At 44.1% G+C, this 18,502-nt stretch overlaps 1 protein-coding gene across 1 annotated transcript in view; it reads left to right on the top strand.

Moving 5' to 3' along the window:
• The window catches only part of LOC124594379 (collagen alpha-2(I) chain), a 129,938-nt gene that overhangs the window by 42,422 nt on the left and 69,014 nt on the right, over nucleotides 1–18,502 (top strand). The window contains exon 3 of the mRNA XM_047132748.1: nucleotides 14,339–14,521. Within this exon, the coding sequence (XP_046988704.1) occupies nucleotides 14,339–14,521 (183 nt within the window). The remainder of the gene's footprint in view (nucleotides 1–14,338; nucleotides 14,522–18,502) is intronic.

Raw genomic sequence — 18,502 nt, 5'->3', positions numbered from 1 at the left:
AAGTAACAAATTTTGAAGTGAGCTCAACAGCGACAAAAATGTAGCAAAAACCTCTGTTAGTTCTCGGAATCGGACCAAAAATGTCTACTGCGGCCATGTGTCTTAATTTAACAGGTATAATGGGATATAATGGAGGAATATGTGAAGTGGTGTCTGATTTAGCTTTCTGGCAAATTTTACAAGACGCTAAAACTCGTCGTATACGTTTCTCCATGTTGGCAAAATAACAGTTCTGTCTCAGTATAAGAAAACATTTTCGTGCTCCGTAATGTGCGTAGCTTAAATGAGTGTACCAAATTAATTTGTTGACCAGTTCGTCAGGAATGCATAATAACCAATTGTTGCTGTCTGGATGAGAGCGGCGAAACAGAATGTCATTGCGTACAGTGTAGTGATTTCTAATCGTAACATTTTTCCTATCTTGCCAAAGGTTTTTAATTTCTTTCCACACATTGTCTTTATTTTGCTCTTGTGCTATGTCCTGTAATGACGATGAAATAAAATTTTCAAATGCTACTTGCTGAATGTACATGACACTGAAATTTGTTTTGCAGAAGTTGGTTGCTACGTCTTGCTGATTGTTGCCGAGAGAACGCGATAGTGCGTCTGCTATAACATTTTGTGTGCCGGGAATGTGAACTATTGTAAAATTAAATTCCTGTAAATATAGTTTCCATCTGCTCAATCTGTCGTGAGTAAATTTAGCTGAAAGCAAAAATTGTATTGCTCTGTGGTCTGTGTAGACGGTGGTATGTCTGCCATAAAGAAAGTGCCGAAATCTCGTAAAAGCCCATACAACACATAATGTTTCAAGTTCTGTAACGGAGTAATTTCGTTCAGCAGGTGACAAAATGCGACTTGCAAATGCGATGCTTTTAATTACTGTTGAGCCTTCTTCTTCAATTTCCTGGAAAATGTGTACGCCTAAAGCGGTGTTGGAACTGTCGGTGGTAATGAAAAAATTTCTAGTAAGATCTGGGTGCGATAAAAGTGGAGCATTCAACAAAGCATGTTTCAAATAACATTATCGTGAGCAAAAATCTGCGTGTCAAAAGTAATGTTTGCGTTACTGTAATATGCAATCTGTGCTGTATCTGGTTAAAATCTATCGTATGTGTTATTATTTACGGGAGAATGTTGTGGCACATCCACTATATGAACTGTTCTGTTATTTCTTACTGACGTGTTACGCTATGGATGACACCTATTGTCTGTTTCATTCATGATTATTTGTTGTTGCTGATGTTGTTGCTGCTCATAAGATCGACTGTTATTAAATGTACGCTGAAAATTGTGCTCATCATTTTTTTACGTCTGTCATGATAGTAATTTCTATACGGCGCATTGCGATACGAGTTGAAATAGTGTGTTATCTGCACGTAGTTGTTTCTTTGCTGCCATGCGTTACTATTTGTTGGAGCTAGGACTATACGTGCACGCGGCGAAACATTAAAGTTTGGTTGACCTTGTAGACTGCATTGTTGGTTAGGTATGCTAAGCGGTTGACTTTCATGCTGTTGCGGTGAAAAACGTCTATTGTTACAAAAAAAATGCGTTTGCTGTTAATTTTACACATACTGATGATTACGATTTAATCTGTAATTAAAATTACGCTGGTTTTGGAGTGCCTAAAGAATGTTGCCACACTCGGTAAAAGTTTGTCACATCGGGTTTTCATTACAATGTTTCTTAATACTAGGTAGAGCAATAGTTAAAGAGCTGTTTTGATAGATATAAAGGATAGTAGAAGAGAAAGCAGCAGTGCAGAAAACTAAAGATGAAACAGCACTACTACAGCTCGGGGCCCTATGCTCGCTACGGCACATATTCATTAAAGCGTAATGAATCCCCTGAGGTCTATTACGCACTGCAAAAAAATTTTAGCTTTTGCGTTGCAAGCAATGGCGGTAAAATTCCAAAGGTAAATCGCTGTATTCTTGCTAATTCTAGTTTCTGCATTATAGGCAATGCTGATGAAAATACAATAGCAATTTGTCGCTTCAGGTTCAAAGCTAGTTTCTCCATTACAGGTAATAGCGGTGAAAATCCAAAAATAAATTGTCGTATACAGTGCAAATCGTGCATCTGTGCTCTGCCATTATTAAATTCCTTACATTTTCTCACAAATGCAAATTCCTTATAATCAACGTTCTCGTCACTGAATTTGAGAACACGTTCAGGTTTGTGTGAAAGTCTATTCGTCTGTGTCGTTTCGTACTTCAAGTTACGTAGCTTTTCAGATTTTAAGTCGCGTGGCTTTTCGGATTTTACGTCTCGTAGTCTCTGTAAATTACTCACATTATACGCGCTGCGTGACTCTGACACATGTTCATAAAGTGGCGTCTGTTGTGGTAAGTTATTAACTGAAATGTTTTTTATCTCTGTTACTTCTTGTTGTAAATTTGACAACTTCCTACGTAACGTGTTGTTAGACGAATCGATCTCATTAATTGCCTGCTGTAAATTTTGAAATTCAGGTGTTTGGTTAAATGAAACCGGTGCAGTATCGTCTGATTTATTGTCATTAGTAATTTCGATAACTTCAATACGACTGGCCAATTCATCACATTTTTCAGTCAGTATTTTAACCTGATCGTCGGTTTTAGAATCAGACGCATTAATCTGTTTTTGCAACTTGCGCGTAGTTTCGCTCAGTTTTTTAACATCAGCTTTGATAACATCACAATCCTGTGTTAGATCTAATTGTTCGAATCTATCTGTCACTGTTTGAATATTTACTGTGTGTGTATCTGTTTTTGATTTAAGGTCAGAAATTTCATCCCGTAATCCCGCGTTCAATTGTTCTATGGTATTAATTTTGTCGGACACTGTAGTAATATTATTGTCTACATACGTCTTCGCTTTCGCGAATATTTTACGTTTGTCCTCTTGTCTTTGTGCAGTGATTGTTTCCATGACTTGTCGTTTTACTTTGTTTTGATCCTGAATAAATCTGCGGAAACGCGTATCACTGTTCTGTATGTGCTGATTAAAGCGCTCGTTAATCTGAGTGTTCTGCTGTTCGAATTTCGCGTCTATCTTTGCGTCCATAGTGCGCGAAAGTTCTACCGTCATTGCTCTAAACTCGTCCCGTAATTGTGCAGCTTTTTCAGAGCATTGTTTAGCGACTCCGCTAATTTCGTCTCTGAGTGTATCTGTTGCGGCTGTTTGCATTTCTCTTAATTCCTGCGCAACAGACTTAATTTCTTCGCTATTTTTTTTTGAACAAGCCTCAATTTCCACGCGCAACTGTTCCTTAGTGTCATGGCATTGCGCGGCAACGGCTCTAATTTGTTCGCTAAGCTGTTTGAGACTTTCGTCATTATTGTCGAGTTTCTCATTTAAGTGTTTGTTATCTTCCCTAAGTTGTCTAAAATCTTCACTTTGTTTTTCATTCTGTTGTTTGAAATTGTTGTCTATTTTCTCACTTTGCTGCTGTAGCAAACTTCTCATAATTCGTACCAAGTCAAAACTAGCGTTTATATTCTCTGTGCTGTTTAGTGATGGATCTGGAATTGTCTCGTTTTCTGTAACCATTTGGTTATTCTGAGATTTACAAAAAGGTTTGCCAGTCGAATTTACACTGTCAGTCACTATTTCGAGATTAAATGAATCCGTCGTACTTTGAATATCCTGGTTATTTTCATTGCAAAAATCTGTCTGTACGTCACTTGAATTTTCCAAATCGGTTATGTGAAGCTCGGCAGCGCTCATTACAATAGAGCGTCCCGCGTCATCAATTGTCGTCAAATTAACAGACGAGACAATTGAGTTCGTTTGTTCATCATTAAGATAAAAGTCATCATCAGTGGTTGTAATGCAGTGATTGTTAGTGAACGCAGGATTGTCATCATTACACTGCGTGTCACATGTCCTATCGGTAAAGTTGTTTGGGTCGGTAATTTCATTCATAATACCTCGCGATACACTATTCACAGTCTTTCGCGGCATTTTAACAATAGTCAAAATTATTCACAAAATAAATAAGCACAATGCAAAAGCAACACACAAATACAACCAAGCAACAAATTGCCGTTGACCTGTAGAAAGAAAGTCACAATATTATTAAAAGCGTTGCGCTATATCCTAATTATATCTAAGCAAACAAGAGCAGATATCTGACTGTTGTTCAAAAGACTCTCAACGAAATACGATCCTGGACTGGGTGTCGCCAAGTGTAACCTCCCCACCGTAATTTAAAAGAAAAAAGACAATACTTAATACAAATGGGAGCCGAGTGTAACCTCCCCACAAAAATTTAAAAGAATGAACAATATTATTTAAGGATGCTAATGGACACTACTCTAAGCGTAACCTGCCCACAATGAAATGTACTGACAATGGCAACAAAAAATGTGAAATTCGCAATCTGACTCAAATATAAATTCCTCATGAAAAATTAAAGTCCATTCAGTGATAAGAAAATTTAATTAAACCGAAATATCGGTCTTTGGCCCTGTGTAAAACAATCAGAATTAAAGTCTTACCTCAGAATAAATGGATGTCACATTTCTGCTCTTGTTGTTGTGCACCGCTTGGAGGAACTGCATTGCAAATAATAATATTCTCTTTTTTTTGTGATTTTAGTGAAATTTTTCTTCAAAAGAAGCGGAATGAAATGGGAAGTGCAACGAAATCTTTAGTTCAATAAAAAATTAAATTTTTGAGAAAATGCTTTTGAAATAAAAATTATTATTGGGGGACTTGTTGGAGAATAATTACAATAAATAAAATTTTTCATTATCTAATGATTATATTAATTAACAGTATACCTTATTCACCATCTTGACCAGTGTTGCCGACCGCTCTCCATGACGACTATTGGCGTACTGCACGCGACGACTACTGACTGAGTACTGCCCTCAACTAGACAGAGCTACAGACTCGCAACGACTGCTGACCGACTACCGCTCTGCATAGCGACAACTAACTAACTGCTCGCAACACTCGCGCGGTCAAGCGCATACTCTCTGGTCACAGATGCTACAATGCCTCGCCATCGCTGCTATGTTACATACGTGTTTCAACTGTCTGATCTCCTGCGTGCGGGCCGGCCGTGCACAGCTGTGACTCCTGCAATGGCGGAGCGTGCGAACACACTCGTTCGAGATGATCGACGGATCACCATCAAACAACTCAGTGCTCAACTTGACATCTCTGTTGGTAGTGCTGTCACAATTGTTCACCAGTTGGGATATTCAAAGGTTTGTTCCCGCTGGGTCCCTCGTTGTCTAACCGAACACCATAAAGAGCAAAGGAGGACCATCTGTGCTGAATTGCTTGCTCGTCATGTGGCTGAGGGTGACAATTTCTTGTCAAAGATTGTTACAGGCGATGAAACATGGGTTCATCACTACGAACCTGAAACAAAACGGCAATCAATGGAGTGGCGCCACACCCACTCCCCTACCAACAAAAAGTTTAAAGCCATACCCTCAGTCGGTAAAGTCATGGTTACAGTCTTCTGGGACGTTGAAGGGGTTATTCTGTTCGATGTCCTTCCCCATGGTCAAACGACCAACTCTGAAGTGTATTCTGCTACTCTTCAGAAATTGAAGAAACGACTTCAGCGTGTCCGTAGGCACAAAAATCTGAACGAACTTCTCCTTCTTCATGACAACGCAAGACCTCACCCAAGTCTTTGCACCCGAGAGGAGCTCACAAAACTTCAGTGGACTGTTCATCCTCATGCACCCTACAGCCCCGATCTCGCACCGTCGGATTTCCATATGTTTGGCCCAATGAAGGACGCAATCCGTGGGAGGCACTACGCGGATGATGAAGAAGTTATTGATGCCGTACGACGTTGGCTCCGACATCGACCAGTGGAAAGGTAGCGTGCAGGCATACAGACCCTCATTTCAAGGTGGCGTAAGGCCGTAGCATTGAATGGAGATTACGTTGAAAAATAGTGTTGTGTAGCTAAAAGATTGGGGAATAACCTGGTGTGTTTCAATGCTGAATAAAACAACCCCTGTTTCAGAAAAAAATGTGTTGCATTACTTATTGAACTGCCCTCGTGCTTGTTGCAATCGGTTGTGCCAAAATTAGCACAAATAGTCGATGCCGTGAAGAGAGCACCGCAACTTGACTTCCTATGCTCTCTTGCAGTACGGTAATCTCCACAGCCCAGTCCGTCTGTCGGATACCATTTTTTGTATAGGGTAGGAGCAGGAGCAGGAAAAGGTAATACACGTCGGTACCGCAAGAAAGTCAAAGTGGTTTACTGGAGCCTGAATATATACAGAAGCATACATAACTTTGCACTGAGCTGCGAAGTGTCCCGGCCGTGTGCTCTTGATCAAATGGCGTGGTGCTTGTAGAGCTGAACACCGCCTGCTAGAGGGCACTGTCGTCGTTGTCTGTCGTAGTGCCAACTTAACTGGCAGCTACGCCGTGGCACCCTAGCTATCGATACCACACCTCTTACCAGAGAAAAGGCGTTGCCAAGACGGAAAACGACAAGGCACACTTGCCACTCTATCTCATCACTGTTTACCAGGTCAGCCTACTGCGCATTACCCCTTATAGGAAAGGTGTTTACAAAACGGGACAACAAGAGGAAACGCTTGGCCGTCCTCAGGGCTAATGACTGCCGCTGTTCTTTAGCAGAATATTGCGCACTGCGTAAACATAATTTCACTGCTCTTAGGATAAGCTGTGATCTTACACATTTCGTGTTCATTGATGTACTTAAGGCCGCAACAACGGATAAATACACTCCTGGAAATGGAAAAAAGAACACATTGACACCGGTGTGTCAGACCCACCATACGTGCTCCGGACACTGCGAGAGGGCTGTACAAGCAATGATCACACGCACGGCACAGCGGACACACCAGGAACCGCGGTGTTGGCCGTCGAATGGCGCTAGCTGCGCAGCATTTGTGCACCGCCGCCGTCAGTGTCAGCCAGTTTGCAGTGGCATACGGAGCTCCATCGCAGTCTTTAACACTGGTAGCATGCCGCGACAGCGTGGACGTGAACCGTATGTGCAGTTGACGGACTTTGAGCGAGGGCGTATAGTGGGCATGCGGGAGGCCGGGTGGACGTACCGCCGAATTGCTCAACACGCGGGGCGTGAGGACTCCACAGTACATCGATGTTGTCCCCAGTGGTCGGCGGAAGGTGCACGTGCCCGTCGACCTGGGACCGGACCGCAGCGACGCACGGATGCACGCCAAGACCGTAGGATCCTACGCAGTGCCGTAGGGGACCGCACCGCCACTTCCCAGCAAATTAGGGACACTGTTGCTCCTTGGGGTATCGGCGAGGACCATTCGCAACCGTCTCCATGAAGCTGGGCTACGGTCCCGCACACCGTTAGGCCGTCTTCCGCTCACGCCCCAACATCGTGCAGCCCGCCTCCAGTGGTGTCGCGACAGGCGTGAATGGAGGGACTAATGGAGACGTGTCGTCTTCAGCGATGAGAGTCGCTTCTGCCTTGGTGCCAATGATGGTCGTATGCGTGTTTGACGCCGTGCGGGTGAGCGCCACAATTAGGACTGCATACGACCGAGGCACACAGGGCCAACACCCGGCATCATGGTGTGGGGAGCGATCTCCTACACTGGCCGTACACCACTGGTGATCGTCGAGGGGACACTGAATAGTGCACGGTACATCCAAACCGTCATCGAACCCATCGTTCTACCATTCCTAGACCGGCAAGGTAACTTTCTGTTCCAACAGGACAATGCACGTCCGCATGTATCCCGTGCCACCCAACGTGCTCTAGAAGGTGTAAGTCAACTACCCTGGCCAGCAAGATCTCCGGATCTGTCCCCCATTGAGCATGTTTGGGACTGGATGAAGCGTCGTCTCACGCGGTCTGCACGTCCAGCACGAACGCTGGTCCAACTGAGGCGCCAGGTGGAAATGGCATGGCAAGCCGTTCCACAGGACTACATCCAGCATCTCTACGATCGTCTCCATGGGAGAATAGCAGCCTGCATTGCTGCGAGAGGTGGATATACACTGTACTAGTGCCGACATTGTGCATGCTCTGTTGCCTGTGTCTATGTGCCTGTGGTTCTGTCAGTGTGATCATGTGATGTATCTGACCCCAGGAATGTGTCAATAAAGTTTCCCCTTCCTAGGACAATGAATTCACGGTGTTCTTATTTCAATTTCCAGGAGTGTATAATCACTTCGAAAACTAGCTTCCTTCCCCTGACTAAATTCTGTATTTCTGAAATGTGGTCGTTGTTAATATTAGCGAACATCTAGTAAATTACAAAGAGAAGGCAGGTAAGTCCTTGGTGTTTTTATGGACTTTCTTGCTTTTCTCCTTTCAGGCGAAGAGAAAATTTACCACATTTTTTACGGGTTCTGGAGAACAGTATTCCTCCTCCCATATCCTATAAGTAGTTTTGAAATTTCTTCTCCTATTACTTCGACTCTTGTAGTCACATTTTGTATTGAAACACCAGCTTCTGTATGCATCTTTCCTTTAACGGCTTTACTCCCATTCTCTAGACTAACACCGGGAGAGTATTTGTTTTCATTATTAGGGGAACGGCGGCTGGTATGGGCCGACAGGTGGTATGGACCACTCAGTGTTTCTCGGGTTTGCTGCAAAAGAGCGTAAGCATGCATTGCTTAGAGTAAAGCGCAGACATCACTCCGTCATTTTCTAGAACTTGCGTAAGGTAACTGTCGAGTTTGTGTCACAAATTTGTTAACTTCATTACTTTTTAGAGTCAAAGATTGTAAACGACGTAATTTTCAGTATCAGTTCAAAATTTTAAGGTTCAGTAGTAATGTTATCGTGCTAGCATTAATATGTAAGTAATCTAATGTACAGGGTGTCTAGAAAGTAAGTAGTTATTGAAAAAGGCAAATAAGTTCTACATTTATAACACTGATTTCTTTAAAATTAGTATAATGCTTACATTGTTGTATAAGAATGTGGCTGCTTACTTTAGAATCCAATGTAGGTGCCTTAGACGTCGACCAACCATCTCAAAGTGCGGTGTATGGAATCCACAGTCCTCTGGAGGAGGTCGTGTGGAATACTGCCGATAGCGTGCCGAATCCGTGCTTCCAATTCTTCCATTGTGTAAGGTTTTGTACGGTACACTTCTCATTTTTCTCAGCCCCATAAAAAGAAGTCACATGGTCAAGTTCAGGTGTTCTTGCAGGCCGTTCATACGTACATGAGGTGCTTTTCTTCCTAGCCAACGCCCTAGAAACCCCTCAACCACCCACGCTCGTACATTTGCAAAGCGAGAAGATGCGCCATCTTGTATAAAAATAATGACTTCGATGTTTTCCCATGCTAATACTCGGGGCTAAACACAACTTTGAAGCATATGCATGTAGCGTACTGGGCTCATTGTGTCACGCATAATAAATGGCCCAATAACATTTGTGACAGTCATTCCACGCAGCACAGTCACTTTTGGGAGAGGCTGCATCTTCTCCACTGTAATATTAGGATCGTCTTTTGCCCAACAGTGGGCACTGCGTCGATTGATAAAGCTTCCCACATGGAATACGGTCTTGTCACTCTAGAAAATATTGTTCCCGTACTTCATTCTGCGACCACAATCCTCCGGCGTCAGCTGTTGCACTTGATACGGTTTCCATGTTCGATAATTCAATTCTTTATGCAGGACCTGAGATACGCTTACCTTCTGAGTACACTTTCTCGTGCTACATGGCGCGTTGATTTCGAAAGGCTGTATACATACATTTCCTGCACACTCGCCACTTTATCATCAGATCCAAGCTTAGGTGGACCACCAGTTTTTCTAGCATCTTTCACCGACCCTCTGGTCATTAACTTTCTCCCTGGGCGAATTGTGGCATTGACACTATTCACAGTATGCCACCGTCTCTGTACGAGAACGTTGGAATTCCACACTTCGTAGCGTCCAGTACTCTGTGCTCGCTGTTGAACAACAGTCAGGCGACCGGCCATCTCTCCACATGGTGTGTACAGCTCCTCTCCCGGCAGCCCTCTGTACTGCAGAAAATGAAGAAAGAAGAGCCTGGCGAGGGGAAAAGAAGAGGAAGGGAGGAAGCGAAGAAGATGGAACAAATGCCGAATATGAAGCGCAAGTCTGGCCTGGTAACCGGATGTCTGCAGCTGTATCGTCGCCGGTACGGCAAGATGACCTCGGAGCCAGCTGATACATGCCCGCACAGTGACTGCAGAAATTCAAACCTTATTTAATGACCTATATGGTCACACTATTTTCATTGAGCTTCCGTCAACTTGTACGACTTTATAAAACCTAGTTACGTTCCATACACCCTGTAGATTACAAACAGCAGTGCCTGTGTTATTAAGAAGTATGATGCACCAAGAACTGTCTTACAGGGAACATCACCCCACATCACATGTGTCAGGTTCAGTGCACCACAAGTTCAAAGGTTTTTGTAACCAATTGCTATATATTATCTTGTATTTTTATATATAAATGTATTAATTTGTTTGTCACCACAAACACCCTTTTTTGTTTAAAATACCTATACAGCGCGTTTCTGAACTCCAGGAAAACATTATTATAGCCGAATGAGTAGCATCACAAAGTAACAATATACATAATTTGAAAGAGCAAACTTGTAAGTTCTTTTCAACAACATTCGCTTCACATATACATCATGTGGGAATCATGTGTGATCCTACAAACTCTTGCTACACACAGGCCAACATGCCATCCGAGACTGTGGCTGTCGCTAGTTCTGTTCTCCGTTTGAGTTCCAAAACATCATCCGGAAGAGATACTTTACGTAATGCAATAAAAAGAAGTTACAATATCCAGGGAGATAGGAAGTCGTTTTAGCATGTATTGGTTTGCTGCTCCATAACGACCAATCCAACGATTGGGCAGCACTGTGTTCAGATGTGCCATGACATCACGGTGAACATGTGGAGATGTACCATCTAACTGGAGGACAAGGTCCTCTGATTCTGTTTGCAAATATGGCATTAACCAGTTATGCAACATCTGAAGGAAGGACTTTCGAGTAACAGTCTGTTCTTCAAAGAAGAAAGGTCCATAAAGTCTCTTATGAGACATAGCACAAAAAGACTGATCTTCGAAGAATCTCGCTCGTGTTCAACAATGTTATGAGAGTTTCCCCAAGTCCTACAATTGTGCCTCTGTACTTTCAAATTTGTATCAAATGTCGCCTCGTCAGAAAAAATTATCGAACTTACATCACCATCATCTTCGACCTGCAATGCACAGCAAAATTCGAAGCGCTGTGCTTTGTCTATAGGATATAAGTTTTGCATTACTGTAGTCTACGTGGTTTCATGTTTAATTTTTTTACGCATAACAGGCCACACAGTCGTTGTTGACATTTCCAACTCAAGTGAAGCTCTGCGTAGAGACTTTGCCGGACTCCCTGTGAAATCTCTCATTCGTTCAGTGTTATTTGCATTCACATTTGCCCGACCACTTCTCTTCTTATCTCAAAAACATCCAGTTTCAGCGAACTTCACATGCCAACTGTAGATTGTCTTTGTGGTTGCTACTGCTTTCCCGTACTTCATCCTGAATTGTCGTTGGATTTCAGTTTCAGTCTCTATTTTGTGAAGTTCTGGGATGCCGAAAGCCTTCTCCGCTCCAGATAGTGCCGTCTTGATAACGATAGCACGAAGCGATCATACATAAAAATACGCTTCAGGGCTGCCGGCTGCTGTGGCCGAGTGGTTCTAGGCGCTTCAGTCCGGAACCAGGAGACCGCTGCGGTCGCAGGTTCGAATCCTGCCTCGGGCATGGATGTGTGTGATGTCATTAGGTTAGTTAGGTTTAAGTAGTTCTAAGTTCTAGGGGAGAGATGACTTCAGATGTTGTCGCATAGTTCTCAGAGCCATTTTTGAGTTTCACGACTGCAATGAGGAAAAAGTTACAAGTTTACTCTTTAAATTATGTATACAGAGCGAACACTAATAAAGGTGACAAACTGCAGGGACGGATTCCTGACTGGGAATGGAGAAAAAAAGATCCTATAAACAGGTGTCCGGAAATGCACGGTGAGAGTGCAACGACAAAAAATCGTCCCGGAACACAGCACCAAGTTGTTCATACACGTCACAACAGATGTTCAAAATGGCCTCCATGGGATGCGATGCACGCGTTCAGGCATGCCTGTCATGCAGGATTCACATAATCGTACTTTGGCTTACAACATGTTGGCAGGCGACTTTCCTGGAGCTTGTATTAGAATTAGTCTCAAGATCCTGCAGAACCCGGTCTTTCAAACCTGGTATACGCAGTCTGCTGCCTTTCTACACGGTAGTTTGTGCAAAATGACCCATGAACACACAAAGGCCGACAAAGGGCTTGAAACTTTGTGCAATGTCGTTGACGTCTGTGAAGGTGCTTGCATTCTTATAGCCGTGATGCCTCTCGACCGTTTCCATGTGCTTGGCAGTACACAAACACCGTCTCGGCTTGTTCTGGACAGGAATACCGGGCCATTCTGGTGCTTATATATGCTGCGTCAACAACACGGCCTGCAACAAATGAAGAACACACTACACGTGGTCAGAGGAACTTTCATTCGTCAGCGCCAGCTACCGTGGCAACGAGACGTTTCCGGACACATGTTCGTAGGACCTTTTTCCTCCATTTACGGTCAGCAGTACATCTCTGCAATTGTCGGTTTTATTAATGTTCACTCTGTATTGCTACATTGTAAAGCTACTCATTTGGCTCCAATAAACTTTTTAAAGTGTTCCTGGACTTCTGAAACACGCCGTACTTTTGTTGTATGGCTCATACTGCCTGACACATATCTTAACAGCTCGAATTGTGAGGCTTGTAAAATGATTTCTTGCCGAGTGTTGTTCGTGTTACAAACCTTTTTTCAACATTTACGTCAAAAAAAATGTTCCGGCAAAGGCTTTAAGCAGTTATGCCTTATTTGAAATACAGTACTGGCGATTAAAATTGCTACACCACGAAGATGACGTGCCACAGACGCGAAATTTATCCGACAGGAAGAAGATGCCGTGATCAAATGAATAGCTTTTCAGAGCATTCACATAAGGTTGGCGTCGTTGGCGACACCTACAACGTGCTGACATGAGGAAAATTTCCAATGGATTTCTCACACATAAACAGGAGTTGATCGGCGTTACCTGGTGAAACGTTGTTGTGATGCCTCGTGTAAGGAGGAGAAATGCGTACCATCACGTTTCCGACTTTGATAAAGGTCGGATTGTAACCTATCGCGATTGCAGTTTATCGTATCGCGAAACTGCTGCTCGCGTTGGTCGAGATCCAATGACTGTTAGCAGAATATGGAATCGGAGGGGTTCAGGAGGGTAATACGGAACGCCGTGCTGGATCCCAAAGGCATCGTATGGCTAGCAGTCGAGATGATAGGCATCTTATCCGCATGGCTGTAACGGATCGTGCAGCCACGTCTCGATCCCTTAGTCGACAGATGGGGACGTTTGCAAGACAACAACCATCTGCACGAACAATTCGACGACGTTTGCAGCAGCATGGACTACCAGCTCGGAGACCATGGCTACGATTACCCTTGCCGCTGCATCACAGACAGGAGCGCCTGCGATGGTGTACTCAACGACGAACCTGGGTGCACGAATGGCAAAACGTCATTTTTTTCGGATGAATCCAGATTCTGTTTACAGCATCATGATGGTCGCATCCGTGTTTGGCGACATCGCGGTGAACGCACATTGGAAGCATGTATTCGTCATCGTCTTCCTGGGATATCACCCGGCGTGATGGTATGGGGTGCTATTGGTTACACGTCTCGGTCACCTCTTGTTCGCACTGACAGTGGACGTTACATTTCAGATGTGTTACGACCCGTCGCTCTACCCTTCATTCGTCCCCTGCGAAACCCTACGTTTCAGCAGGACAATGTACGACCGCATATTGCAGATCCTGTACGGGCCTTTCTGGATACATAAAATGTTCGACTTCTGCCCTGGCCAGTACATTCTCCAGGTCTCTCACCAATTGAAAACCTCTGGTCAATGGTGGCCGAGCAACTGGCTCGTCACAGTACGCCAGTCACTACTCTTGATGAACTGTGGTGTCGTGTTGAAGCTGCATGGGCAGCTGTGCCTGTACACGCCATCCAAGCTCTGTTTGCCTCAATGACCGGGCGTATCAAAGCCGTTATTACGGCCAGAGGTGGTTGTTCTGGGTACTGATTTCTCAGGATCTAAGCACCCAAATGAAAATGTAATCACATGTCAGTTCTAGTATAATATATTTGTGCAATGAATACTCGTTTATCATCTGCATTTCTTCTTGGTGTGGCAATTTTAACGGCCAGTAGTGTACACGGCAGTGTGTACGGGACGGCTGAGTGCGGAACGTGTCTGTGTCGGGTGCAGGTATGGCCGAGCCAGGACTCGCCGCGGGGCGAGGCGGACGGGCAGAGCTTCGTGTTCCCCTCGGAGGAGCCGGGCTCTCCGCTGGCGCTGGTGCCCAGCGTGGTGGCCGCCGGCCGCGACGACGAGCCCGGCTGCTGCGACGCCTCCGCCAACCAGCACGACTCGGGCATCGACTCCGTGCAGGTGAGCAAGCGCGTCGCCGCCGCTGTTTGCCGCTAATTTGTAACCTGCGAAAAGGACTCACGAGCGCAGTTCGTCTGTGCGATTCCCTCGCGTTTCTAAATTAAGGAATCCTCGAGATCGACAAGAAATACTGGACCATGACGATGCTGTGTCTTCAGCAGTCACAGTGACGTAATAGGAGCACTTTCGAATAACAGTCGAACAACATATTACTTCATCTGTCATACATCTCACGAAATGACCAAACGTCGAAGACACGAAAGTTCGAGCTCGGACTTCTGCTCAGCGACAGTCGCTCTTGGTTCTTCCAACATTCACCAATGGAGCTGGAAAGACAGGGCACGATAGGGTACCTGAAATATTCCCTTTGCCAGAAAAGTTCCAGAACAGGTTGTTTCTAATTATAAGTTTGTAATACTACAAGAAACGAATGTTTTTATGTTACCTGGCGTGCGTGTGTCCTTGAAATGACCTTGGACAAGTTTTCGCGCAAACTGACTAGGTGGCAACTTAGCAACACACTATCTGGGTTCGTGGATCAATAGTTGCAGTGACATAATGGAGGAAAGACTGAATACTAAGTTCTGGGGTAACCTTGGGAAAACCGGCCGCTGTGGCCGAGCGGTTCTCGGCGCTACAGTCTGGAACCGCACGACCGCTACGGTCGCAGGTTCGAATCCTGCCTCGGGCATGGATGTCTGTGACGTCCTTAGGTTAATTAGGTTTAAGTAGTTCTAAGTTCTAGGGGGCTGATGACCTCAGCAGTTAAGTCCCATAGTGTTCAGTGCCATTTGAACCATTTTTGAACCATCTTTATAATTTTGTATTGCTTATGTACATATCATGTGGCGTTCAGTAAGTAAAACGGTACTGTCGATTTACTGCTGAATGGACACTGTTGGGAGTAAGATTTCAGTTCCCACGCTAGCTGAAGGAGGCGGTGGGCTACATGGCGTTGCCAGTGGAGGATGGTATGAGGCGCAGTGGCTAGACACGAGAACGCCCGTTACGTCAGCAGCGAGGTATGTAGATAAAGCACTGTTATTTACGCGGGTATTAAGCAATCTTGCTTAAGAAATATCTGTTAATAATAATCGCTTTTTACAATACGGATATTCATCCAATGAAGCCTACTGGTCACAAGTAAAGTTCCTTACGACAATATTTCAATGGCAGAAATCGATCTTATTAATAAATAAACGAAGAATGTGGAAGCTAACGAATATGTACCAAAGGCTGCGAAACAACACGAGTGTAAGAACGAGGTACAGGATGAGCGCCATCCCTGCTTTTGCTGGGGACATAAACTTCGAGAACTTTTCAGAAAAACGGGAAGAAAGAATGCTTCTCACTAGGATAATCCAAGGACGGTTTGTCTTAATCGCCGCAGAGCTGGGATAGAAAAGTAGGGCTAGTCATACTGTAAGCCTCTTATACCATCCTCTTCGGACTCACTGGCTAAACTGAGACATTCCTCGCGGTGCAGTACAACCGGAGGCCTTACTGCACTCGGTAGGAGCTGAGACTCACGGCACTCCTTTATAAGACTGCTAAGTCCAGGTCAAGCAACAGCCCCTTGGAACTGAACATCTGAAGTTACTTTGCACACCAGTTACCAGTCGTAGGTTTAATGGAGCAGGGAATACTTTTTGGTTGACACTATAACTTTACTGATGATTAGTTTATTGATGGCTGGACGCAGTATGGTATGGATCGATCTGGAATTACATGTTGTCCTTAACATCATTTGACAGCTACGGAGAACATTCCAGGGGAGGAGAAAAATCCAACGCTAGATCAGCCAAGGTGTAACAAATCCTACAGCTCAACTGTGCCCTAAGCATCCAAAATACAGCCATTAACACACATCCTGCCGTATCTAGAAACGTCTTCGCAACTTCTATGTCACTATTAGCCTGTGTGTCTTCTGTTGCACAAGACTACTGCGTATGCTCGCTGACTCGTCAGACACATTCCCCTCAGATAAAAGTGCTGTCTTTGTAACACACCTATTAGGTAAGCTGGAGAGAGGAAGGCTGGTTTCGGTTGTGACCAAGGACATTTGTTGAACCATTTAGCAAAAAATGGTTCAAATGGCTCTGAGCACTATGTGACTCAACTGCTGAGGTCATTAGTCCCCTAGAACTTAGAACTAGTTAAACCTAACTAACCTAAGGACATCACACACATCCATACTCGAGGCAGGATTCGAACCTGCGACCGTAGCGGTCTCGCGGTTCCAGACTGCAGCGCCAGAACCATTTAGCAGCTTTATTTACATCCCAACCCTTATAAATCATAACGATTTAGGAAACAAACAATCTAAACCTCACTCCATAGAAACTAATATCTCAAACTCCACTTTGGAATAGATGAAATTTAGTTATGTCTGCTTAAGTTTTAAATTATTAAAAATTTGGAGTGATAATAAAATTACCTGGTGACGGAAAGAATCTTAAAAGAACTCCATAAACCAAGATATTAAAGGAAAAGTTGAAAATCAGTTATAGCAGCACTTCGCGAACAATTGATAGTATTTCCCCCTACATACAACCACCGTAGTAACTCATAATCTACATGCTGAATGCACTCTTCCGGTCAGGAGCCGCTTGGAGCCCCACACCATGACCCTCCCCATCAGATTCACAGCACGCCCCAGTCATCCACAGCTTCGTTACTGTCTACTCGAACAGGCCAAGAGAGAGAAGCCTGCCACCAGTTTGTTGTTGCCCCAGCCAAAAACCACGCGACACCAGAATATAACCAAGGGCCAATGTTACAATACGGACGCACAGAATGGCAGTGACTTGGCAATGAACTCCGAATACGAGAAAGTATGGCACAAAAACCCGTATTTTCAATTCTAAATACGCGATATTTTTCATCTATATTTTATGTGTTGGTCTCGTAGTGTAGTAGTAAGGTACGCGCTTGGAAACTGAAACGTTTTCGTGATCCTGCGAAGTAATGTGTTCGAAAAATTTCAACTTTTTTTACTCTTAGCTTTAAGATTAACTTATTGTAATTTAGATGAGTATAAACTCATCGAAAACTTTGTGAACCACATCGTGGTCTCATTATCATACAAAATTATTTATTTGTAAAACTAAATATTGTAATTTTGACTGTATGGCAATTATAAAGTGGAAAAAAATTCACCTTGGCGCATGTCAAAACCGTAAAGACATCTGATAAGAAATTGGGTTGCATCACATTATTTTCCTGGTTACGACTTATACGTGTGTTGCTCGTATTCTGCTTTACACTGAGATAACAAAAGTCATGGGATGGCGATATGAAAAAATACAGATGACCGTAGTATCACGTACACAGGGTATATCATGGCCGTGTTTTGGCGGAACTGTCATTTGTACTCAGATGATTCCTGAGAAAAGTTTTCCGACATGATATATGGCCGCAGGACGGGAATTATCACAGTCTGAACTCGGAATGTTAGCTGGGGCTAGAGCACGGGACATTCCATTTCGTAAATCGTTAGGGAATTCGATATTTCGAGATCCACAGAGTCAAGAATGTGCCGACAATTCCAGATTTCACGCATTACCTCTCCCCATGGACAGAGCACTTAATGACAGAGAGGATTTCCGTAGAGTTGTCAATACTAACAGACAATCAACACTGCGTGAAATGACCGCAGAAATCAGTGTGGGACCTACGACGAACGTTTCCGTAACGACAGTGCGGCGAAATTTGGCGTTAATGGGCTGTGGCAGCAGACGACGGACTGGAGCGCCTTTGCTAACAGCACGACATCGCCTGAGGCGTCTCGTCTGGGCTCCTGACCATATCGGATGGGAAACAGTTGTCCGGTCAGATGAGTCCCGACCTCAGTTGATAAGTGCTGATGGTGGGATTCGAATGTGGCGCAAGCCGCACGAAGCCATGGACCCAACTAATCAACAAAGCACAGTGTAAACAGGTGGCAATTCCATAATGGTGTGGGCTGTGTTTACATGGAAT

This window comes from Schistocerca americana, chromosome 2, assembly GCF_021461395.2.
Source record: "Schistocerca americana isolate TAMUIC-IGC-003095 chromosome 2, iqSchAmer2.1, whole genome shotgun sequence".
Lineage (NCBI taxonomy): Eukaryota > Metazoa > Arthropoda > Insecta > Orthoptera > Acrididae > Schistocerca > Schistocerca americana.
This window is presented reverse-complemented; position numbering and strand designations above follow the sequence as displayed.